Below are 26,185 nucleotides of genomic sequence, written 5' to 3'. Positions count from 1 at the left end.
ATAAGTTAAACACGTTGTTCATGTGGTATGTACTGTACTCTTCTAGAAGGGGGGCTTGTCACGCTCTTCCGGGAGTGGTTCGTCCTCTATTGTCATCTCTGTCCAGGAGAGTATGTATGTTCCAAGCACCAATGGTGAGAGGAATGACCCTTGTTTTTTTCTTTTCTTTCTCTTTGTTTCGACCGCTGATGTAGGATCCCCACCAGCCGCGGTATGCTGGCCAGGGTGACATGGAGTAGGCAATTTTTAGGGCACCTTTTCTAGCCCCTTCCTCATGCCAGGGAGGTGAGCAGTGCATTCCTAAAGAGGGCTGCTCAGACGCTCAGACGGCTGCCAAGCTCTATCGCTGCTCCTGTCGATGAAGAACGACCCTATGGCCTGGGCCGCCTGCGTGCAGGTCTGCGGCTGCGACTGCCAGTGTACCCACACCTGTTGTTTTGTCGCTCGCCTGTCGCCACATGACTTGGGGGTGATGATGAAGGATGAAGGATGAAAGGTCATTAAGGATGACATGACTTGCGCGATGAGTTTGTTTAAAGTGAAGAGGAGTTGCGCAACGTTGACCTCACTCTCTCGTCCGGGTTCACCAATTTCCAGTGGCAAGACTAAGTCGAGACGACTGGAGGATGAGCACGGATGCAGTGGATGACCAAGATATCCTTTCGGTGTCTCATCTTGCTCTCTGCACTCCACAGTGCGTTGCTGTAACCGCCTTCCTCTCCGTTAAACCGATAGGTTTCTTCCGCAGATTCTGCCAGATCCAGACTTTGCATGCATGGGTAGACACACCCCGGGGGCCAACTGCATGTGACATGCACACAGCACGGTGGAGCTAGATGGCCGTCGGTGGCTCTCCTGAGCTGACGCCCTTTTATGGATCTCGTTTTTAATTCCATAAGGGTGTCTAGCCACCCGTCTCACCAGTCCCAGAAGGGAGTGGTGGGAGTGCCGGTTTAGTCGCCGGTTATGGCCTTGCACAGCGACGGTTCCACATACCCCGTTTTCTTTCTGAGTTGTTGGCTAAAAAACAAAGAGCCAGAGGGTTTGTCTCCCTCTCTGACTACTTATCCAAAGGGATTAAGTTTTGGAATTTGCTTTCAGTTATGTGTTCACGTATCCTTGGGACAGTTCTTGCAGAAGACATTCCTTCCAGAAACGTCTTCTGATCTCAGTGAATGCGAACTACAAGAAAAACATTACAGCTAGCACATTCTCTCTTCAGGCCTCTCAGGTCAGTCTGAAAGCCTATCACACTTGGTAGACACAGAGACACAAGCGATTTGAGTCTGAGTGCAAATGAAATGCAGGCCGTCAGCATTTTGGCACCCTTTCAGCACCATATGCCTCTTTGCATGTTCTAGAGGCAGCCTTCTGATGTTCGGAGAGCTCCTTTATCGACCTATATCTCATGGATTTTTTAATGATCAGGGCTGATTGTTCTAAATGGATTTCCTATTATTTCAAGATCAGTACAGCCGTTATCATAACCAGCACTACCCATGCGAATCAATAAGTCTATGCCCTCCTCTGTTCCCTTTGAAATCTACACAGTCTAACTTAGTACAGTATTTGCCACCAAAATGGGCAGTTTGTATTATCCTCCCTTTTTGGTTAAATGTACTTATCTTGTCCAACTCAAATGCCTGCACGTCCTTCCCCGCTGTTATCGCTGTGGTTCACACGGAGCATTCTTTTTTGGCCACGGAATGGCAAGACATTGCATTGATTGGCTGAGTAGACGATGGGCCTGGTGGGGGTACCTTAGTACTGTGTTATCCGCAACTAGGTCGATGGATAATGCGCAGGTGGCAAATTATTTTCAGTACATTAGTCCCAAACCTGTCTCAGTTGTCTCTTCCGACAGAACTGTGACCAGGTCGGAAACTGCACGGTGTTTCTGGCAAATTTTCATCAGAGATGCTGCTGATCAGGTTGTCCAGGATGACTCCAGCCAGTATCTTTCTTGCTATCTACACAAGAGAATTGCCACCATCAGCTTCATTGCCGGTTTTGTTTTGTTTTTTGTTTTGTTTTGTTTTAGTAGGAGACAATTATGGCATCTCAGAATTAACTTTGCATGGTCTCTGTTTCCTAGAAGCTGGTCACAATGTTGTGGAATGCATTCAGAGTTATGGAATGCGTTCAGAGATTCAGGGCCTGTTGCCTTGTAAAGCTGTACAGGGATTCTATCCAATCCCGATGCTTTGCCAGAGCTGGGAAAACTGATGGCTTTCTTGATCTCATCCATTAGTTTCGTTTCTTGGGGATCTGATGGTGATGATGATGATGATGATACGGATACTTATATAGCGGCTTTCCTCGGTCAGAGCCTAAGCTCTAAAGAGTCATTTGCACAAGAGGCTTCCTAGGAAAGAGCCACTTGACAGCTGCCTTTGGGGGCTCATCATTCGTTTCCTGTGTTGTTCAGTCAGGTTTCAGTCATGTGCACACTCATACAGACATGAAACGTTTTATATCTGTGGCCGTTTAGTTTATTTACCCCGCCTTATAGGCAGCCATACTCCGTTTTCAGGGGTGTGCATGTTTGTTATGTTCATGTTTCTGTAACCCACGGAAAATGACATGGATTACAGCATCTTTGACGTGTGTATTTTATCTTCTGTGTGCGTATACACACGAAGCGGCTTCAGGCACGAGCAGGTCTGCGCATATGTTTAGCTGAGAGATCAGAAGAATTTCCACCCTTAAATCAACCAGGTGAGATGGGGATCGATACAGGAAACCCGGGCAAGAATCTAGCGTAAGAATCATTTGACCAACCAACTCGTCATCAGGTCCAGAGTGGCAGGGTCAGCAATTTAGGGTCTGTTCAGCAACGTGACAAAAATGTTCTCTCCACCATTCTGTGATGCTACCTTTGTTGGATGCGAAGAGAGTGGTGCTAGGCTTAGGTGGTCCATACACATTTTTTATCACACTGAAGAACACCTTAGTGAGTTTGAGTCTGCACGGGTCTGCACCCCACAAGTTTCACAAGCCCACCAGTTGTCCTGCATCTTGCGAAGCTCATTTAGCTCCTTGCTCTAAGGTATTTGAAGTGATCTCCTTTTGAGATTGAGGACATGTTATTTTGCCATTTAATGAATGCTATTAATTTATCGTCAAGAGATTTTCTTTGTTGTTCTTGTCAAACAAATCCTGTTGAGTTCGTTGTTTTGGTTCAAGCACTGCCGCTGCTTTGTCACCAACTCTTTAAACTGGTTCTACTTTTCTGTTTGGTAACCATTCAGTGGTGAGGCGAGAAAACGGTTCAGACTAACCTGTAGGTGGTGACTTGTCCTATGAAGAGAGTATCCCGACGTTTCAGGCCCTAGGCCCTTCTTCATGGGGAGAAAAATAGAGAATGGAGAAGAAAAGAGAGGGCAAAACCAAGACAGAGGTAAAACTAAGAACTGTGAGGAGTAATCACAGAGAAAAAAAGAAAAAAAAGGGGGGGACAAAAAAGAACAGAGAAAAAGGTAAGCAATATTTACAAAGGAAAAGAAGGGGGGTGGGGTTAAACACTGGAGGGGGGGTGGAGGTGGAAAAAGAGGGTTGTGGTTCGCCAAAAGATGAAAAGGTGAAAGAATATGTGTGCTGGTCAGTGTGTGTGTGTGTGTGTGTGTGCCTGTGCGTGTGAAGGGAGAGAAAGAAAACGGAGGGGTGGGGGAGAGAGAGAGAGAGGGGGTGTGAGAGACAGGGAGAGAGGGAGAGAGAGTGGTGGAGAGGGAGGGGGAGGAGAGAAAAGTGAGGGACAGAGGAAGGGGGGAGGGAGAGAGAGAATGAGTGTGTGTGTGTCTGAAGGTGGATTGCAGGGGGACAGGAGCAGTGAAAAGGGAGGGGAAATGAGAGAAGAGGGCGCAGGGCCGCTAAGGGTCCATCGCTCTGGTGTTGATGCCTGCAGGCTGGATGGTCCCCAGGCGGCTGATCACGTGGGACTCCATATGGTTGCGGTATGCTCTGTTGCTCGGGTTCTGCCATGCAGCTGCCACCTTTGCCTGGGTGTAGTTGTGCAATGGGCTGTTGAAGTGTTGACCTATAGGGTCACTGTAGTTCAGCCGCATCGAGCGAAGATGCTCTGAGAAACGCTCATTTAATGATCGGCAGGTCTCACCCACGTAGAGCTTGTGGCACAGAGTGCAGGTCAAAATATACACAATGTCCGTTGACTTGCAAGTGTAATTGGACTGAGGGATGAACTGGCCTTGGGGGCCCACAAAGGTTGTGGAGGCATCGATATGGGCACAGGTCTTACACTTGGCCTCGCCACACGGGCTACATCCAGGGGGAGTGGGGTTACCTGTTCGGTGGCTGAATCTGGTCCTCACAAGTAAGTCACGGAGCTTTTTTTCTCTCTGGAACGCTATCCTAGGTACGGGTTATTCTGGATGAGGTGGAAGTTTCTCCGGATGATGTCACAGATGGTAAGGTTGTGAGGGTGGTAGGGGATGACTGCCACTGGTCGGTCCTCTTGTTCCTCCCTCTCGACTGGGGTGAGGGCTTCTTGTCTGTGCACCATGCATGCCCTCTCCAAGGCTCTCTGAACTGTCTGCCTGGGGTATTGCCGTTCCTCAAAGAAGGTACGCATTCAATGGTGAATGAGCAGTCAGCTTATCATCGAGGTGGAACTGGTACTTTCGGTGACATCTGGAGGTTACAGTCTCCGGGTGTTGAATACTGCACACGACAGCTTTTTTTCCTGCGTTGAAGAGGAGGAATGTGAAGACTGAAGATTGAGCAAACCAGTCTATAATCAGTCCAACACTCTGCCCCTCTCATGGCTCCGGTGATATTAACGTCATGGTTGTCCCGATTGCAGATGATGACATAATCAAAAAGATACTATTTCTTGGACCTGGGATGCATTTATAAGGGCTTGTAATTGTTTTCTGGTATTGGTGATTCACTGTACATGTAATCATAAGGAGCAGTCATTTTCTGTTCATCCTTCCCACACTGTGGGGCCCCATCACACGTCCCGGCACTGCTTGTCACTACTGATTCTAGTGGTGGTGTGTCCATCGAGATCGATGATGACCATCGTTTGTCATCCAGCGGGGGGATGGGGGGAGGGTGGTGGTGGGGTGGGGGGGAGGATGCTCATGAGTCTATCTGTGAATGCGCAGATGGCTGAATAGTCCAATCTGCGCACGAAATGTTCGCTGACAGTTGGGGCAGACAAAGACAGGCATACCATTGTCAGGGAGCTTGTTTGCCCGTGACTTTCTGGCCTGCCTCTTCTGAACAGCTGCAGCAGTCCTGTTGGCCTCGCACAACTTGGCGCCTTTGTGCACAGCAGCGCGCCATTTGTCACGGTCCACTGCAGATTCCTCCCAGGAGTCAGGGTTGATATCAAACGCTTTCAGAGAGACTTTCAGAGTATCTCTGAAGCGCTTCTTCTGACCTCCGTGTGATCTCTTCCCTTGTTGCAGCTCGCCATAGAAGAGCCTTTTGGGCAGCCGATGGTCAGGCATGCGCGCCACGTGTCCAGCCCAGTGAAGGTGGGACTGCATCAGGATGGTGAAGATGCTGGGAAGGGTGGCTTTTGTGAGCACCTCTGTGTCTGGGGTCCTGTCTTGCCACTTGATGTTCAGTAGCTTCCTGAGGCATGTTGTGTGGAAGTGGTTCAGCTTCTTGGCATGTCGTTGGTACACTGTCCAAGTTTCGCAGGCGTACAGTAGTGAGGGGAGAACTACTGCTCTGTAGACCTTTAGCTTGGTCTCAAGACTAATGCCTCTTCTGTTCCAGACATTTGCATTGAGTCTACCAAAAGCTGCGCTTGCTCTTGCAATCCTGATGTTCACTTCATCGTCGATGGTCGCATTTCGTGACAGTGTGCTGCCAAGGTATGTGAACCGCTCCACCGCAATGAGTCTCTGACTGTTGACTGTGATGTTGGGCTCAACGTAGGGTTTCCCTGGGGCTGGCTGATGGAGAACTTCAGTTTTCCTCGTGCTGATGGTAAGGCCGAAGTTCCTGCTGGCAGTGGCAAACATGTGGACGCTGAGTTGCATGTCAGCTTCAGATCCAGCGTTGAGGGCACAATCATCAGCAAACAAAAAGTCTCTGATGATGTCTGTCATGACCTTCGTTTTTGCTTGAAGCCTTCTGAGGTTAAACAGCTTGCCATCTGTTCGGTACTTTAGGCCGATTCCAACATCGCCATCTCTGAAGGCATCAGTAAGCATTGCAGAGAACATGAGGCTGAACAGCGTTGGAGCCAGGACGCAGCCTTGCTTGACACCATTTGTGACAGCAAAAGGAGCAGATGTTTCGCCATTGTCCTGGACTCGAGCCTGCATGCCTTCATGGAATTGGCTGACCAAGGAAATAAATTTCCGAGGGCATCCGTACTTGGCCATGATCTTCCACAGTCCCTCTCTACTCACGGTGTCGAAGGCCTTAGTGAGGTCGACATAGGTGGAGAACAGATCAGCATTTTGCTCCTGACATTTCTCTTGCAGCTGCCTTGCAGCAAACACCATGTCGGTGGTTCCGCGTTCTTTCCGGAATCCACATTGGCTCTCAGGCAAATGACCTTGGTCAAGGTGTGCTGTGAGGCGGTTTAGTAGGATCCTGGCAAGTATCTTGCCTGCAATGGAGAGCAAGGAAATGCCCCGATGGTTATCACAGGCTTGCCGGTTCCCCTTTCACTTGTACAAGTGAATGATAGATGCATCTTTGAAATCCTGGGGGATCGTCTCTTCTTTCCACATGAGCTGATGGAGATTCTCAGTCAGCACAGTGCCTCCATCCTTGTAGACCTCTGCTGGTATGGAGTCTGAGCCAGGTGCTTTGCCACTGGATAGCAGACGGATTGCTTTCTGGGTCTCAAGAGGATCGTTGGCGGATCGTCCAGTGCTTCGTTGATGGGGACTTGTGGGAGACGGTCTATGGCTTCATCATTTATGGAGGAAGGGCGATTTAAGACACTGTTGAAGTGCTCAGCCCAGCGTCCGAGAATCTTCTCCTTCTCGGTGACTGCTTGTCACTACTGATTCTAGTATTGAAGTCTCTTCTCTTTGCTTCATCGCACTGATGAATATCAGATGTTGGGTAGATGTCAGGGAGAGACGCATTTTCATAAGGCGCTCATTGACTCATGTTGGAAAACTGCCGGCATGGATCCTTTATTCACTCTGTGCCTTACCATTCCAGGAGAATGCGTATCCACCCAGTGGTTTACAGACTGATCCTTTTACAGTGAATCGCGTCTCACTGAAAACTGCAATGTCAGTTTTGTATGGTGCTGGTTCTCTGGCCGCAAAACCTGTTTTTTTTCTCGGGTCTTTCTGCTTCATCTCTATCGATGCACTGCAGATTATTTTTCTTGTTTTCAACTGCAAAAAGGAGTTCAGCTGCCAAAGGGGGAATTCTGGAACCAATCCTTGGTCTCACGAGAATGAAAAACTCTATTGTATTGTTTTTCACCACAGTGGAAATCAGATATTGTCTGGATGCTGCAGTGCTTGGCAAACAATAGTTCTTTATGTTGCTGCTTTTTCCCATTTCTGACATTCCTTACGTATCGTTTTAAACAGTTCCAGTTTGTAAATTTGTTGTGGAAAGCTCCGTAAGCAGTCTCTTTTATTGTCTTTTATCATTTGCACAAGTCTGTATATTTGGACTCTTGCCTTTCCACGGATATATCTTTTTTCCGGCATCTACGCCGTTCAGTGGAATTACCCCACGCCCCTCATTCTGGGGTCCTCCTAACACAAACATAGCACAGTCTGTCTGCCGTAGTCCCATTGCCAGCAATCTCACGGGAAAGTATCAGTGTTAGGCTGTCAGGAAGCACGCACCAAATGAGACCTAGACTTTGCACTCTGCGGGGCTACTTCGGTGATGTTTAGAAGTGCCTGTTTAAACAGGACCTCATTACAAGCATGAAGTGGAGGAGACACTAAAAGAGAGGTCATCATGAGAGCAGGGCCTGAAAGAATTTGTGACAAGAAGAACAAGAAATGGGTAGTACTAATCCTCATCTTTGTCATCACTTAAGCGCACAATACTTTCAACTGCCCGCTCCACCGACTACTTTATTCACATGGGCTGGTTATAGTGCAATAATCAGTGTGTTGATATGCATTTCTTTTAACTTTGAAAGTGGGTTGTCCCGCCGAATATACACAAAAGTAAACATTTCATTGCCGGAGAGTTTTAAGTATGTGTTACACGTAATATTGCACAACCATGAATGTGTTATTACAGAAATACAACTGGCCATTACGATGGGGTTCAAGTCACTGGACATTTCTGTTACGATGCCAACGAAACTCCAAAATCAAACCACAGGACTGCTGGGTAACTTCAATGGTGTCAAAGACGATGACTTTGTTCTTCCTAATGGTACTGTCTTGAGCCCGAACATCACAGAGAGACAGATCTTCGAAGACTTTGCTCCAAAATGTAAGATATTTTTTTGTAAACCTGGCCCATGTTTTCAATAATTATTTCATTCCATATGTGATGCACCTTATCACGTTATATCATGCAGTATTAGATCACACATATATACAATATCACATCACATAAACTATATCATGTTATTACATTATGTTCTCATACCAATATAATCATGGCAGTGGAGGCTTTCGTGGTATCTGACGCAGGCTTTTCGATAGCTAAAACAGTATGATTTTATCTCGGTATGTACTGTTTTACTTTATATCCCATTACGTTACTATGCCAAACAACATTTTTCGTTTATTTCGTTTTGTTCAAATAGCATCGGACGTCGAATGTTTGGCCCACCAATAAACTTTCACTGTCAAAATCGTAACAAAAATCGTAACAAAGTACTGTGACTGAGCATTTGACCAAGAGTGTTTTTTTTAATGTGGAGAGGTCCGCCTTCCTCTCTCTCTCTCTTTTTTTTAAGTAAATAGAAATCACTTGTGAACCATGAAGACTGAACAAAATGTTTTGATTTTTTTCAATGACTTCACATTGGAATTGAAAAGCCGGATTTTTCGGCTGAAGTTATATTTGTTCTTGAGTTGTATAAAACTGCTCTCGCCTTGCCAGCCCTTGCTTTGATATATACCTCTGTGCAACCTGTGTCGATGATGCTTCTGTAATGCAATATGAAGAGGTAAAAAGACATGACGCAGTCTGGCCTTGAACCAGTCTTGGCCTGGACCTGTGTGGCGAACTGTCCCTGTGGTTGATCTGAAACTGATTCAGTCTTAGCTTTTCTCGATCATGTTGGCCAGCTTGGTGAGCATTTCATAGTGTCGAAGTTGTTTCCATAGAACATCTCTTTCTACATAAGTTACGTCTACATTGTCAAACGCTGTCTTGAAGCCAACAAAAATGTACAAAGAGGGGTTCCGCTCCAAGGAATGCTATACGATGATACGAAGGGTGGCAGTCAGGTCCGTATATGATCTGTTCTTTCGAAATCCTGCAGTGATGCTGAATTTCTAAAGACGAATTTCAGCAGTCTGTAGTTTGGTGTGGTCCGATTTTTTAGAGACTGAAGAGTATCGATTTTTCTTGCAAGTCGGGACCAGTTCTGTTAGCAATCTCCAGATCATCCTCTATTGTAGGAACATCGACTAAGTCTATGAAAATCAACCAGCATTTTCGTAAAAGGTCGACCAAAGTTTGCGCGATAACCTGGGAGAGAGAGAGAGAGAGAGAGAGAGAGAGTTCAGTGACAACTGTAAAATGATATCACCCTCAATTATACCTTGGTGTACATGGTCATACAAACACACACAGACACACACACGCACGCACGCGCGCACGCGGGTGTGATCCGGTCTCTTAAGATAATTTCTGGCAACATTACTTCTTTACTGAAACACAACAAAATATTAATGTAACCAAGTTTTCAATTCCACGTCTTGTTTAAATATTGAAAACACTTTATGTTTAATGCATCTGTAAAATCTACAAGTAAGAACACTTTTCGGGAAGAGACTGCATCAGATTTGTGTAAAGTTTCAAGTCTGAACTCTGCGTGGATGACAAATATAGCCAGTCTTCTGTTTTTTATTCTGATGCTAGAACACAGTATTAGCCTCAGTAGCAACAAATTACTTATGTAACGGTGAGAGAACAATGATCTGCATATCATTAACCCAACTGATTAAATCTAGATCTAACCAAGACCTGCAGAAAATAGTATTGATAAATTTATTATTCAGGCCATGAATCTAATTACAGGACCTGAACTCTTCCATAAATATATAGCACAGTTATGACACTGTTCACATATATAGAATTAATTAGGAATACTGGGATACGAAATTGAGCAGTTCTGCTGACCACCCAACTTCAAATGACAGTGCAAGCAAGCACAACGTTTCATACGTTGGTGCTTGTTCTTTCAACAAAAAATAACCCTTTTGAATATTTTCACACATGCAGTGGTTTGTGGATTCTAAGAAAAAAACAACTATATATATATTTTTTTTAATTAATGCAATAAAGCATATTGCAGTATAGTATTAGCCCAACTACAACCCGTGAAAGTTCACTTGTGTTAATACGTTTGATTATCTGATTTTCCAAGGGGCCGTGAACGCAGAAAATACAGTGCTGCACTACAGGGAGCGTGAGGGTCCGGCGAATTTTTCCCACCCAGACTTTGTGCCCATCTTTCTGGATGAAATGCCAGAATCTTCGCTGCAGGCTGCGAAAGAATACTGTGGTGCAGGCAGCAAGACCTGCATTTATGACTACTTCGCAACAGGCAGCGCCGCCATTGCCAGTGACAGCGAAGCAATAGAAGTCATAGCTGAAGAGACAGAACGGCTCATCAGTGAGTTCATATTTGCTTTGTGCACCAATAGCATCTACATGTACAGTAATATCCGTAGGTAGATGAAAGCAATATATAGCTTTGCGGGTCAATGATGTCTTAATTTTCAACTTGATTGATCAACCATTTAGGGTCTTTTTCTTACATTTACCTTGAAGGTTGGCCTAAACCTCCCAGAGATCAATGGTTGCCGTCCGTTTTTGCTGCAGCTCTGTGCGCATGCGTGCGCGTGATGTATGTGTATGGATTGTGACACGTTGCATCAGAAGTCTGACTTTAATTTTCCCACATATCCTTGATTTACTGGTGTATACATGCCAAGGCATGGGTTTTCTACCTCGTACTCAGTTCATTTGAGAAAACAGAGAATAGGTCATTTCGAAATCCTCTAGCTTTCTTTTTATTCCACTGATAATTGCTGAATCTTGTTTTGTGTGATTCTGCAAGAATGGCGGTCCGCCTCGCTTTAACATTTTAACCTCTCCTTAAGTGTCTCCTTTTCAGCAGTTCTTATATTTCCTCTTTAATGTTTTATTTGACCACATAGTCCTGTACTTTACGTTTTGGATATGTTGTGTTGCTCTGTACACAGCCAGGATCAAAGTGGTTTATGATCCCAGCCCTTCAGAATTGCTGCGTTCCTTCTACTATTTCAGGCAGCCTCTTAATAACTTATTCGTAAGTGTTCAGGTCTTTTGCCAAACTCTCCCAAATCTTTTCTTCTTTCATTTCTAGGTTGACCCAATTCAGAATGTAGAGTTACTTGTGCTGCATTCTGCAAGTTCCCCTTTTGCAAACCATCTCCTGCCTGTCCATGGTATGTCCATTCCAAGGTTGTTGGGGGGTTTTGTGTGTTTTTTTTTTAAATTCCTTTTTGAATGCAGGCAGTATACTGTACTTGGAAGGATGAAAAATATGATCTATTCTGGTTTGGGACTATATTAGACCATGCATATAGATCAAACAAACACATCTTTTACGTTCTTTATCCCCCCAAGGACTAGATTTTTTTCTCAAAGCAGAGAACATGGTCTTACCTTTTATTAAGTTTTGCGAACGCCTTCTTTAAATACTTTAAGAATTCCAGAGGTTAAGTTATATAGATATATATGCCCTCAGTCACGAAATTGTCACGCTGGTCTGTAAACAGCATGACTTAAATGGACACATTTACCTTGGACTGTGGAGCTTACAAGAGCAGTGTCATAGCGCGATGAACCAGATCCTGGGGGCTGCTGCATTGTACATCAGTCGACTTGAGCATGATGTGTGTTTCTGGTGCAAGGAGAATTTCTTTTGCACCTCGTGTAGATGCACGTATACCTTTGCATTGACACTTTCATGGTGGCATGTTCCATCAAAAAGTGTGATATGACATGTCCTCAAGGCCCCTGTTGATTATCATGCTGTGTATAGGCGCTTAGCTAGCTCGCCATGTGGCGGACGCGCCCAGTATTCTGGCAGACTGCCAGCCACTTTACTAGGTCAGGTCAGCCTGCCTGTGACCAGAGGACGATCTTGTTTGCCTTGGTTCATTCGTCACTTCCACGTGTACTTATGTCCATTTCACGTAGGCTGTGGATGTATCACAGAAGAATCTGGCTACCTAGGTACCATGTCCCAGTAACGTGGAAGGAGTTATGCATGAAAGAGCCCTTAGTTTTGGAGGCATGCATTGTCCAGCACAACCCTAGTTCCCACAGTTGCTTTGTCTTGTTCAAATGTTCATCCTAGAATCTCATACTTTGCTCCATGCTTCTTGGCTTGGGTCTGACGAAATTTGTTCAAAATCCAGAGTTGCTGGATCTTTACGCAGACTTCTGTGTCAGATCTTTGTAAAGCTGGGCGCCTTTGATACACGCTGGACCTCACGGCTCATGTACACGGGTTAGGCACGCATGGAGAGTTATCTGTTTCTGATGGCATTACTTAATAGTGACATACCACAAATTCCCAGAACCCGCCCATCCTGTTGTCTATCTTCTTGGCTGACCTGTTCTTAGTCCCGTACATCTCCGCTTCATCGATCGGGATCCATTGGTCTGCTGTTTGTTTCACCATCGGCTGGTTACCTGGCTTGTCCTTTCTTGATGACAGGTGTGGTGATGTTCACTCTTACAAGTTGTCGTATTGATTAATGATGCATCTCTTGAGCGCAGACGACTTGATCCTTCTCTCAGTCATCTTGACTTAGGTTGATGTTACATATATAGGGACTGCATCTACTTTTGAGACCATTTTTGAGGTTGCAGAGGGCCAGGATGGGTGCCTTGTCTTTCCCTCATACACGGAGAATAGAGGATGTTTAATGTGCTGCATTATGAAAGTGTTCAGAAATCATTCTTTCACTTTACCGATTTTCTTGCCTTCAGAATGATGGGACCAAAGGTACAGCTTCTGCTCCACTGGCTTGAAAGGTAATTTGCTTACTCTCATTAATTCCAGGTGAACTCACCATCCAGCTCATGCTCTCTGCACCAGAAAGAACTGGCTCAACATATACAATTAAAAAGAATCCCCTTCCCTAATTGTCTTTTACAACCCAACATGCTGTTTCTCAGTTACATACTTCCCCATTTGAAAGCATCACCATGCTGGGTTATTCTAAAGAGAAACCTATACAGAGTCGGCAACCAACTGTACATGCACATAACTATCTTTAATTTTTTTCCAGAAATAATAATTATATCTTGATTTTCCATATGGGTATGTGATATGAAGCAACGAAATCATGAACATGACATTGACATTTCTGAAATTCTGTGTATCTGAAAAATAGGTCGTTAATGTTCAGGAATTGTTCAATGCAAACTCACTCGTGAGAGATAGACAGATAGATAAACAGATGTACAGAAATACAGACAGAAGATAGGGATGCTTTGCAAATTTGGAAAGAAAATATGTTGTTGTTGTTTTTTTCGAGACAGAGAATCCCACGCTGTATATATTATTTTGAAAGGATAGATATATCTTTCACAGAAAATACAGTTCCTGTCATAACACTCAACACCACCATCACTGGAGTATCCGGAGAGACTGTGAACTTCACCATTGACGGTTATGATCCTGATGAAGGCGACGTTTTGACCTACCATGCTGTTGGTGACGATGGTGACGTTGTACAAGTGGATTCAGACACTGGTGACGTCACTGTAACCCTGGACATTACAAGGCCTGTCAGTGTGAGGTAATCAGTCCGTTCCTGGAAACTCGTATTTCTTACTATCACTATTGCTGTTTATGGTGAAGTACGGCTGTCATTGGGCATCGACAATTTAAGACATTTTCACATGGGCATGCACGCGCATGTACACACATATGAATGTCTAAAGATATACACAAATACACAGCCACGTGTATACGCACATGTACGCGCAGATACACTTAAAAACATGCACACTCTCTCTCTGTCTCTCTCGCTCGCCCACTTGCATGCATAAATAAGTATGCAAACCAAGATACAAGTGTACCTAAATACACAATCAAGAATGCTTGCACACACTCACATGCACACACTTGCATACAAACTTACACACATGTTTACATGGACTCAAGTACGTTCTCTGTCTCTCTGTCTCTTTGTCCCTGTCTTTCTGTTTATCTCTCCGCACTCTGTCTCCCCATGTCTCTTTCTTCCTGGATTACAATAGTCGAAGATGTAGATGCTTTCTATTTATTTGTTATTTTCACATTGAAAAGGTCACAGTCTAAAAACTGAAACCAGGACAGCAAATGAAAAGCATGGTGTACAGTGCTACATGTATTTGCTCATGACATGGAACTGCATCCTGGACCCAGACACATTAGCCTGGATCCTAATCCTCAACGTCCCCTAACCCAGTGGAGGCACGTCTACAACTTTGTCAATGACTGCCTTGTCCTAAAGCCACTTCACTGCCTGTATGACGGGTTTACCCATCATACTGTAATTTCAGCCATATTGCCTGCACAACAGGTAAATCTGTTCCTGGGCTTTCCCAATATTTTCCTCCACCCAGATATGGAAATAGCGTCATCACTGCATGATCCGAGGCTCGATCAGTGAGCAAAGCGAACTTTCACAAACATATCATACGACGTGGGCAGCTTTGGTCGAGTTCAGGCAAGCAAAGGCAGCAATGAAGACCCAGATTTTACCGCAGACAATGGGAGATAGGAGGAGGATGGGGGATTAGGTAGTTTGATAATAGCACACATTTTGGACTTGTTCCAAAATGTGTGTTGTCTTCGTAGTTCTGATTGCTATTTTAGTTCAGTCACAGCACTTTGGATACCAGGAGTAGGTTTTTCTTTGTTTTCAAGCTATTCTATATTATTGAAAATTTTATAGTTGTATAGCTATGTTTTATATATGAAGAAATTTACAATTACGTGGCTAAAATATACGGGTTTTTTTTCAACAGCTCTAAATCATAATCTACAAATCCCATAACTTCAAAAATGATTTCAGTACAAAGCGCAGTCAGTATCCTTTCTGAAAACAAAGGTTGGTATGATTTCGACAAACAAAATGTCTTCTGCAAAATTTGTTTGTTATTTTATACCCATTTTCACTTAAATTTTCCTGGAAGAGGCCTTGCTGCAAGAATTATGTTTTCCTGGTAGTGAATGGGCTAAAGGAAAGATTCTTTCCCAAGAGATGTGCTGTCCTTGAACTCACAAGTTCGACGAAATCAAACATGACGTTAGACATCTGTTGGAAGAGTACACTGGGCAAGCCACATGGCGAAATGATGGAAAATGTGGCTGCTGAGGTAGATGAAAACAATATCATCATCCACTGACTACATAGACCAGACAACAGAGCAGCAGAGGTCCTTCAGGCTACAGGACGGTAACTTTTCACCAACAAATAGAGCTGGCGTCAGATGTCCCCTTTGACAGACTACAATGGCATAGCAGTTGTTGCAACTCACCAGCGATTGGTTGCTATGCCTTTTCCTCGACAACATACTAACAGACATTCGCGAAAACACATAATGGTGGCCATACGCATTCTGACCATCTTATACCGACAGACAAGACTCTCACCACGACAGGTACGGAAGCGCATGCTTTCAGCATAACTCACACTTTCTGTTCTCAGTGTGTTTGCGGAGGATTCTCAGCAGGTCCGTTCCCCCAGGTACGAAATCGTCATGAAAGTGTGCTCAGGGTGCAACAATCATGGGGTTTGCGACTATGCCAGGACCATTCCTTCCGACAAATCAGGTTTTCACTTTGCTGCCTGCATCTGCCATCCTGCTTGGACAGGTATGTCATTCACATATTGCTCTGTTTTACAATTTTAGCATTATAGGAAAGGCGTTGATTGTCGGATGCATATTTTCCGACTGGTGACTGAGGGTTTAACAATTTATAATGAAGCTTCATACCCGAGGAGAGAACCCAAATTTCACACACAGAAATATGTGGTGACTGACCAGAACGCAATACAAGAATGAAATGCAATTGTTTGTTCGGCAATTAAGTACTCTCACTCATTTTCTCTCTCACTCATTTATTCACACAATAGTTCGGCTTGGCAGACATTAAGTTTGCATGTTTGTAACTGTTAGCTTTATAGTTTGGTAAGCAGAACGCTTTTCCTTTGATATGTGGACGTTTTCACTTCATTGTTTCCCAGTCGCGTGTGTTTCATTCAGTTCATTATGATGTGTGGTTATGGCATATTCATGAATTATTCCAATATTATGCAATTGTTTATTTATTATCAACTTGAACCTCAACTGATCAAGAAGTGCTTCCGTTTCGCAATATTATGTGGATATCAGGTGATGATGATGAGTATACATAGTAGGCATCCTTCAGTCTAGGAAGACTATGGAGTTGCGCTCTAGGTGTTTATTCTGGTACAGCGTCGGGTGTGGTTGGCCAGTCCGACGCGGGAATGACAGTCCCTGTGGCAGAGGGCACAGATGAAGTCTGACGCTGGTCTGTCTGCCTGGGCTGCAGCCTTTCTTCTCTTTCTCTTTTCCTCGTGCTGCTGAGCGAGTGTCTCTTCGAACTTGGAAAGACCTTTCTGCACAGTTTGTCTCCAGGCTGACCGTTGTAGGGCTGTTGGTTCCCAGTTGTTCTGGTCGATGTTCAAGGCTTTTAGGTCCCTCTTGCACACGTCTTTGAATCCCATCTGTGGTCTGCCTGTGGGACGTTTTCCCTGCACAAGTTCTCCGTAGAGGCGGTCTTTAGGGATCCGTCCGTCGTCCATGCGCACGACATGGCCGAGCCAGCGCATACGTCTCTGTTTCAGCAGCGTGTAAATGCTGGTGCACAGCGATGTTCTGGCGGCAAAAGGGGAGTCTTGCATTGACCTTGCCTTGCCTGACTGGAGGCTTGACCAAGAGATAGAGGCCACCATCAGCCTCAGAGTTCCTGGCATCACCACCAAAGACCAGCCACCAGCTACTCTCAAGATCCTGACTCTGGCCATGATAGAAGAGTCCTACCCAACCAGCTCCTGGACCCATGTATACACGGACGGATCAGCGGAGGAAGCCACACACAACGGAGGCAGTGGTGTCTACGTCAGATTTCCCGATGGAGAGCACAGCAGCATCGCACTCCCTGGAGGAAAGCTCTGCTCCAATTTCAGAGCTGAAGTCCTGGCCATCAAAATAGCAGCAGAATTCCTCTCCTCCTGTGGAAAGCCCCTTGGCAGCATCTCCATTTTCACTGACTCCATGTCCACACTCCAGGCCCTTGACTCCCCTGATCCTGGTCCACTGATCCAGTCCCTTAAGGCCTCCCTCACAACCCTTACCTAAACAGCCCCAACGACCCTCCAGTGGGTGCCTGCACATGTAGGCCTCCCAGGCAACGAGCGTGCAGACCACCTCGCTAAGGAAGGAAGCCAGCTCACACAGCCAACCATTCCTGCCACATATGAGGAAGCAAAAACTCTCCTCCGCAGCAGATTCCGAAGAGGCTGGGTCACCCTGAACGGAGGCTACCAGGCACACCAAGATCCCATCAGGACACTGGAGAGAAGACACCTGACTACCATCTACCGCCTTCACACAGGACACTGCGGCCTCCGAGCACACCTGAAGAGGATTGGAGTGGCAGCCACATCCCTATGTGATTGCGGCCAGGCTGACCAGACCCCATCCCATATTCTCCAAAACTGCCCCTTGTATGAGAAGATGCGGCAGCAGTCCTGGCCTGGGGGTGCTGACCTCAACACCAAGCTCTGGGGGACGGCAGCCGATCTTCACCGGACGTCCGAGTTTGTGGCATCCCTCGGACTTCGACCCTGACTGCGTAGCTGTCGAACGCAAAGAAGAAGAAGGAGGAGAAGCTGGTGCATCAAGCTCTTTCCAGGACAGTGTTGTTTGGGACCTTGTCCTGCCAGTATATATATATATATATATATATATATATATATATATATATATATATACACACACACATTAGTCCTGCCAGTATATATATATATATATATATATATATATATACACATACATACATATTATTCCTTGTGACCCCAGTGCACTTGGTAATAAAAACATATTCTATTCTCTCTCTGTCTCTCTCTCTCTCTCTCTCTCTATATATATATATATATATGATTATTTATATATATATATATATATATATATGTTTATATATGTGTGTGTGTGTGTGTGAGCAAGAAGTGCTTCCGTTTGGCAATATTAGGTGGATATCAGGTGATGATGGTGAGTATACATACACATATGTGTGTGTGTGTGCGTCTGTGAATGCATATATATCAATTTTATAAGATATATATATATATATATATATATATATATATATGTGTGTGTGTGTGTGTGTGTGTGTGTGTAAATATGAACGTGTGTGTGTGTGGATTTTAGACACTTAGCTGGAAGCAGTCTAACATGGCGAAGATATGCAGTCATGGTCACGGTAACGGACGGATGCCATAATGGTATTGATATTATGTAAATAGGTGACTGCAGACAAATCATAATTTTCGATCGATCAGGTAGTGACTGTGAGGAGGAGTATGACGCCTGTGAAGAAGGGCCTTGTGATGCCCACCAGATCTGCACCGACCTGACCCCAGAGCAGCAAGGAGATAGCGATGTTGGTTTTCTCTGCTCTGAGTGTCTGGTTGGCTTCCAACAGGACTCTGATGATTCAACAAGGTCCGTTTGCCTTGTCTATCTTTGTCTCTGTCACTTTGTGTATTGTGTCTGTCTGTCTCTGTCTCTGACTCTGTCTCTCTCTGTCTCTCCCCCCCTCTCTCTCCCTGTCTCTCTCTCTCTCGCACATTTAATGATATATGCACCCTTAAAAACAAAAGAGTAAAGCACCATCCCAAACCTCCGTGGATAACAGCGGAAATCGATGAAGAAATAGATAAACGTGATCTTCTCAAGGCTGAAAACCATAAAGACTGTAATATACAGAGAAACAAGGTAACGTCAGTGAAACGTAAAGCAGAATGTCACTACTATCAAGACTTAATATCTGACATCTGATAAACGCAATTCTAAATCTATTTGGAATGCCATCAACAAATTAACAAACAAAGAATAATACAAATAGCAAGTCGATACGAAAGACAACGACTTATAACAGTTAAACGATTTTTGTTCAACTAAAAATATTGATTGTAAAGTATCAATTCCTTTCTTGTCTGTACATGACGTCTATGTAATCTTGCTGTCCTCAAAGCAGTCAAATACAAGAGACCTAGCTGAACTGGGTGGCAAAATCATTAAATAGCTGCCCCAGTGATAACAGATACCTTGACATACGTGTACAACCTTTGCATTGACAAAAATTATTTTCCATTTTGTTTCAAACAAGCTAGAGTCATTCCATTATTCAAATCAGGTGACCAGTCAAATCAAATCAAATTACAGACCAGTATCAATTCTTTCCGTTCTATCAAAACCATTAGAAAAACACATAAAAAGACATCTACTTTCCCATTTGAATAATTTTAATCTGATTCACCCGAAGCAATCTGGTTTCAGAGAAAATCATTCCTGCCACACAGCACTTACACAAATGGGCGATAAATGGCTTTTAGATATTAATAATAAGGAACTAACAGGAGTAATTTTTGTGGATTTTTCAAAAGCCTTTGATTTCATTGTCATTCTCTCCTATTAAAGAAATCAGTTATGTATGGACTATCTCAAGATACAATTCAGCTCATTTCATCATTTCTATCAACCAGAAAGCAGTTAGTTAGTATTAATGATTCTAAATCAGATTTAAAAACAATAAGATACGGTGTACCACGAGGGTCTGTCCTTGGTCCATTATTATTCTCACAATGTATCACCGATCTGACAAAATTTAACAACGGTTTGTGATTTATTTGCAGACGACAATTCAGTTTATTTCAATCATTCATCCATAAACGTATTGACATCAAAATTACAAGAAAATAATTATGAACAAATTAGCCAGATGGACTGAAATTAATCACATGTGTCTTAATGCAACGAAAACTAAATGTATATGTATAACAGCTAGACAAAAACGTCAAAGCAATTCAACAGACTTATTTTCTATTTCTCTCTCTGGATTTAAGATTGAGGAAGTAAAATCATATAAGGTACTAGGTGTAATCATTGATAATAATTTATCTTGGTCCGATCATGTTGCTTATCTGTGTAAAAGAATATCTCAAAAAGTATTTCAACTATCTCTGATTAAACATTTTCTTAATATCCATGCTCGTACAAAATTCTTTCAAGCACATATCCAATCATTTGTAGATTATGCCTCGACAGTATGGGATTCAGCTAGTGCAAACATTCTAAAACCCTTAAACAGATTGTATAAACTTGCTCTTAAACTAGTTCTTTTAAAATCCAGCTCATTAACCACTGCTGATTATAAATCATTGAACATTCTTCCAGTGTATCTAAGACTAGAATACAAGGCTCTGTTTATGCACAAAGTAGGAGCAGCTCCTTCTGGTATTGTAGATAACTTTCTAATAAACAGCAATAGACACTTTCATAAACTTACAATACCTCTTCCTAGAATTGATCTCTTTGTCAATCCTTTCATATAGTGGTGGTTCGTACTGGAATAATCTGCCTTCCTTTTTAAAACAGATAACCAGTAGCGTTAACTTCAGAAGCTCTTTAAAAAAAACACTATTTGTTTGATAAAATAGAGAATATATAAATCATGTAAGTCAACATTAATGACAGTGCCATTCTACTTAAACAGGAAATATAAAAACAAATGCCATGCACTATTCTTCTTCTTCTTTTATTATCATTATTAGTAGTAGTAGTAGTAGCATAGTTGTGTTGTTGTTATTAGGGATGATGTATATACAAGTGTATTCGTTTGCGTGAGTGAAGTGTCCATTTTATCATTTGTATTTGTCTTTCTGGCTGTGGCACTGTTTTGCTCTTTCTCTCTTCTTCCTTATTTATTTTATTTATTTACTTAGTAGTAGTAGTGGTAGTAGTGATGGTTGTAGTGATAGTTTCATTGTTTGTTTGGTTGGTTGCTTTTTGTTGGTCTGTTTGGGGTTTCCTTTTTTTTTGGGGGGGGTGTTGTTTGCATTTTGTTTTTTGTTTGTGCTTGTTTGTTTGCTTGTTGATTTTTCCCCTGAGGGCCGGATGAAAAAAAGTATGTCCTTGCTTATTCCACTTCCCTCATTAAAGAAAATTCATTCAGTCATTCATTCATTCTCCCTCTCTGTCTCCCTCTCTGTCTCTCTCTCTGTCTCTGTCTCTCTCCCAAGAATTGGGGACATGCTTTTTGTCTATATTTTGATGATAATGATATATTATAGAAATGGAACAAATCCAAGAAAAATATTGGACAAAATTTTGTAACAGAAATTTTGGGCTGTAAGTATACTAAGAAAGTGTGGAATCAATATCATGAAGAATTGAATAGGGGAAAAATAAAGCAACCGACAACTTGTTTTCTAATGTGAACAGACTGGATGGACTATCGCAGATACAGAGAGCACTCAAAGAAGAAAAATCTGAAATTCATTAAGATCCTATTCCTGAGAATCGTAATTACGTTAACGCTTATTAAACATGCCAGTAAATGAATGACGCACATTTCCCAAATGTCGGTTTGAATTGATGCGATGAAATGATAAAGCAACTGCCATATAAATGGGTATACAATTTGTTTGCTGCATCACTGGTGTTTTCCATATTATTTAGAAAGAGTCAATTGTAATTCCATTTTAGGAACGAGAACAGAGAGATGCACATGCAGCTATTGAACTATAGCACTCACTTCATATGTCTATAATTTGCTAGATTAAGGTCATGTTAAACAAAGTCATCAATTACTGTGAAAAAAAGTGTAATCCCCGGGAATCAAGCAGATTGAAAGAAAGATTTAAACACTGATCATTTCACTCAGGTTTAGCACCAATATGCAAGACGAAAATCTTTGCTTTAAGCATTTTCAACCAAGATAAAGCTATTATTACGTGGGTCATTCACTTCTACTACTTAAACTGAAGACGGTTGAATTATCAGTATCTATGTGTAACTTTATAAAAGATTTTGCACAAAACACACAAAAAACCTTTTATTGCTCTTGTATATTTCAACATTCTAATGATCGACATACCAAAAACGAAATGAAATGATGTAATGGTTCAGGTAACATCGTGACACGCCAGAAATCTAGATATCGCTAGAACACTATTTTTAGCTCATGTATAATGCGAGTCCTGTTGAGGACTGGGAGATCGTGGGTTCAAGTTGAATCGACTCATAGCCGATTCCTGTAGTTGTGTGAGCTGAGGACTTAAAATGGGAAGACGGACTGTAAAGTCGTGGTTCATCAACTTCATGAATGCGTTTTTGGGGGCGTTGCTCAATTTTCCGTATCTTTAACGTTATTTCTTGGATTTCTGGAATCAGATTGGGTGCAAACTCTCTCTCTCTCTATCTCTCTCTCTCTCTCTCTCTCTCTCTCTCGTGTGTGTGTGTGTGTGCGCGCGCGTGCGTGCACGTGCGCGTGCGCGTGTATGTGTGTTTATAAAACAGATGCGTGGACATAGACGAGTGTGCTGGAACGACTCCGTGCTCGTCCGTGTGCAAGAACATCCCGGGGACCTACACCTGTGACTGTCATGACGGTTATCGACTGAACAGTGATGGCATCAGCTGTGACGACATCAACGAGTGTGCCGAAAAGACAGACGGCTGTCGACAGGAGTGTGTCAACAATGAAGGCAGCTTCCAGTGCCAGTGTTTCAGCGGCTATTCTCAGTCTGAAAAAGGTGGGTGATATCTTAAACGTGTTATAACGTGAGATATTGTTTGGTGTAATATAGTTATGCCATGTCAAACTGATGCAAACTGGATTTATGGGTTGCTCTGTTGACGCCTCTGCAAAACCAGTCGTCTGCTCAGCCAACCAGTCCAGTTACCTCCCAAATGCACTGCAATAGTCGTTTATTTGGCCAATGGTTGTATAAGGCACGTTAACCGGGTTTTGTTCAGTCTCGGCTCACCCTTTTCCCTGCTTTTAAGCTTTTTCTGTTGCATGCTTGCTTGTCCGCGGCTTTCTTTTACATCTTTGTGTAAGTACTGATATTAGTTTCGATCTTGCTACTCTTCTGTCCTCAAATCATTGTTTATTCAGTTCTCGCTTTGTCCTGATTTTCTCTCTGTCCATCCTCTATTAGGGCTCGAAGTGTAGGTTCTGACGTCGCTATGCCTCATGCTCTAGCATATGGTTGCCGAACCGAGACTGATTTGTTTTCACCTCTGATCCAATCCTACAACCAATGGGTTCTCCTGTTTACCGGGTGAGGGAGGGCTTGACCAAAAAAATCAGCCAGGAAGGGGATCGAGGGGAAACAAGGTCATGCCCCCACCGCGTCATCCAATTCTGAGGGGGTGCAGGCAGGGGTCATGCCCATAGTGTGGCCTCTACTGAGGTGGGACATTTCCTCTCAGTATGAGTGGTGACCACACTTGATCACATCAGTGGACTGAAACTGTTCTCAGTGGTGACATGGCTCTCTGAGCATCTCTCTTCAACTTTCACAAGGTCAGAGCAGACCAGTATCCCCATGGAAGAAGATACTGGTCGTGTGATCATCGATTTCCGGTCACCCTCCCCTGGTACCTGTAGCTGAGGGCTGTAACAGGCGTTCGTGCTTTCCAGCCTCCCTCGCACGAGACCTCTGGTGAAAGGTGAGGCACACAACCCCGCTATTCGGTCCTTCTCTCTCCCCCAATACTATCGGTCAAGGAACGGAGAGGGGTACATACCAGGCAACCCTTTTGCTGTCCATGCCTGGGGGACCAGGGAGAGTCACAGCCCCTTCAGCCTCACTACCTGGAACCTAAGTGGTCCACCTCTGCTTTCTGCCGGGTCAATTCTTAGGTTTAGGATGCCTCCTTGGGTGCTCCCACACTGGAAGGGACCCAGCCCCAGGTGGAACCTGAGGAACAGTTTGTTCAGGCTTCCTCAGACGCTAAAGAAAGCACATCTCCCCACTCTCCCCAGACAGGTCTCTCTTTCGTTCTGCGCAGGACCAGGCCAAAGCCAACCCTGACTTCACTCTACTCTCCTTAAGCGAGCAACCCGTGTGGAGATTGTCCACATACGCTATCTCCTCTGGTCCTTCTACGGCAGTAAGAATCCAGCTCCTGGACCATAAGGCTGATACATTCCATGTGGTGGGAACTTGGTCCTCGTGAGAGTGGAATTGCTACAGGAACGTTCTGGAACTCGAAGTTGTTTGCGGGGCTCTTCACTTCCCAAACGAGACCTCCGCTCCGGTAAGATGATCTGGTTGCTCACCAACAACACAGTGGCGTGTTATGTTGGTGTCACGAGACGGCTGGTCCGTGGATTCTGAAGTGAAGGTAACTTGTTCTGAAAATGAGCATGCTTTTCTGCCATCGCAGATCAGCTATTTTTGATCTGGACAATGCCACCAAGGAAGATGGAACTAAACACTGAGTAGAATCGGAATGATGCATGCTGCTGACTGACCAGAACAATCATCACATTAAATATAACATTGATTGTGCTGTCATTCCATAAGTCCTGTTGTGGTCAACGATTATCTTCATCCCAGCAGCATCATTTCGTGATGTTGTTCAGTCTTTATGTCCACTGTAGCGAACTTTAGAGAAAATAGATACCGTATTTTCGTAGTATTCTGTGTCTTTCATGTCTTCTTTTGTAGGGTTTCTTTTCGTTGTTGTTTTTTTTTTTTTTTTTTTTTTTTTTTTTTTTTTTTTTTTTGATGTTGTTGAACAGATGGATCTTCGCATAAACCCAACACACTCATAGACCTTGACAGCCAACCCTGTGTTTGGTGAAACATATGTTTGGAAAAAGAGTGACAAGTGATTAATAATGCAGAGACGAAACAGTATGCCGTTGCCAATGAGCTGTGTACTGATACAGGTAGCTGTGAAGCAGACGCGGTGACAGCAGAGTTGTGCAACAGTGCAGGGTGCCAGCATGGCTGTACCAGTTTTACTGACGATCAAGGAGTAGCCTCTGTGCGGTGCTTTTGTGACCAGGGCTACATTCTGGACCCCAGCGACAACAGGTCAGAGATGTGAAACTTGCAATTAGATCGTTTTATTGAGGATACGACGACTAAAAGTACATGACATCTAAAAGAAATTAGAATGGATATAAAGATAAAGCCTCTCTCTCTCACACACACACACACACACACACACACACACACACACACACACACACATATATATATATATATATATATGTGTGTGTGTGTGTGTGTGTGTGTGTGTGTGAATGAGATAGGTTTTACTGTGTCTGTCTGTTTCCCTGTTTGTCTGTCACACACACACACACACACACACACACACACACACACACACACACACACAGAGGTAGATAGATAGACAGATATATTATTTCTAATTGTTGGTAATAAGTTCCATAAGATTTAGAATAATAACGTGATCTGAATGGGATCTGTTCGAATAACTGTAATACTGGTCTTAGAAAGATGACTTCAAATAGGTTTATTCAACATAGTAAACAATAGGCATAGTCGATGTGATATTTCTGACATTAAAATCATTATCGATACTAAATCTATTGAACTTTATCACTTTCGTCTAGTGTCCTCATTCTTCATCTAGATGATTAGTTTCTCTAGCACTTGCGATTACTGACAAAGTGCCAGTGTTAGAGTTCACCATGAACACACACACACACACACACAGAGAGAGAGACACAGGCACAGACACACACACACACACACACACACACACACACACACACACACACACACACACACACACACACACAGAGGTAAATAGAGGTAATATCATCTACACTTTTCAGCCTGCCTATCGTGCTGACCACAGCACCGAAAGCACTCTCCTCCATATCCTGAATAATCTGCTGATAACGTCCGACTCAGAAAAGATTTTCCTTCTCACTCTTCTCGACTTGTCACCCGCC

At 43.6% G+C, this 26,185-nt stretch overlaps 1 protein-coding gene across 1 annotated transcript in view; it reads left to right on the top strand.

The window, feature by feature from the left end:
* LOC143292282 (uncharacterized) overlaps nt 1-26,185 on the top strand; it is a 135,784-nt gene that overhangs the window by 60,217 nt on the left and 49,382 nt on the right. The window contains exons 9-15 of the mRNA XM_076602467.1: nt 8,215-8,412; nt 10,526-10,774; nt 13,754-13,961; nt 15,861-16,027; nt 18,741-18,903; nt 22,762-22,997; nt 25,148-25,295. Of these exons, the coding sequence (XP_076458582.1) occupies nt 8,215-8,412; nt 10,526-10,774; nt 13,754-13,961; nt 15,861-16,027; nt 18,741-18,903; nt 22,762-22,997; nt 25,148-25,295 (1,369 nt within the window). The remainder of the gene's footprint in view (nt 1-8,214; nt 8,413-10,525; nt 10,775-13,753; nt 13,962-15,860; nt 16,028-18,740; nt 18,904-22,761; nt 22,998-25,147; nt 25,296-26,185) is intronic.

This window comes from Babylonia areolata, chromosome 18 (genome assembly GCF_041734735.1).
Source record: "Babylonia areolata isolate BAREFJ2019XMU chromosome 18, ASM4173473v1, whole genome shotgun sequence".
In the NCBI taxonomy this organism is placed as follows: Eukaryota; Metazoa; Mollusca; class Gastropoda; order Neogastropoda; family Buccinidae; genus Babylonia; species Babylonia areolata.
This window is presented reverse-complemented; position numbering and strand designations above follow the sequence as displayed.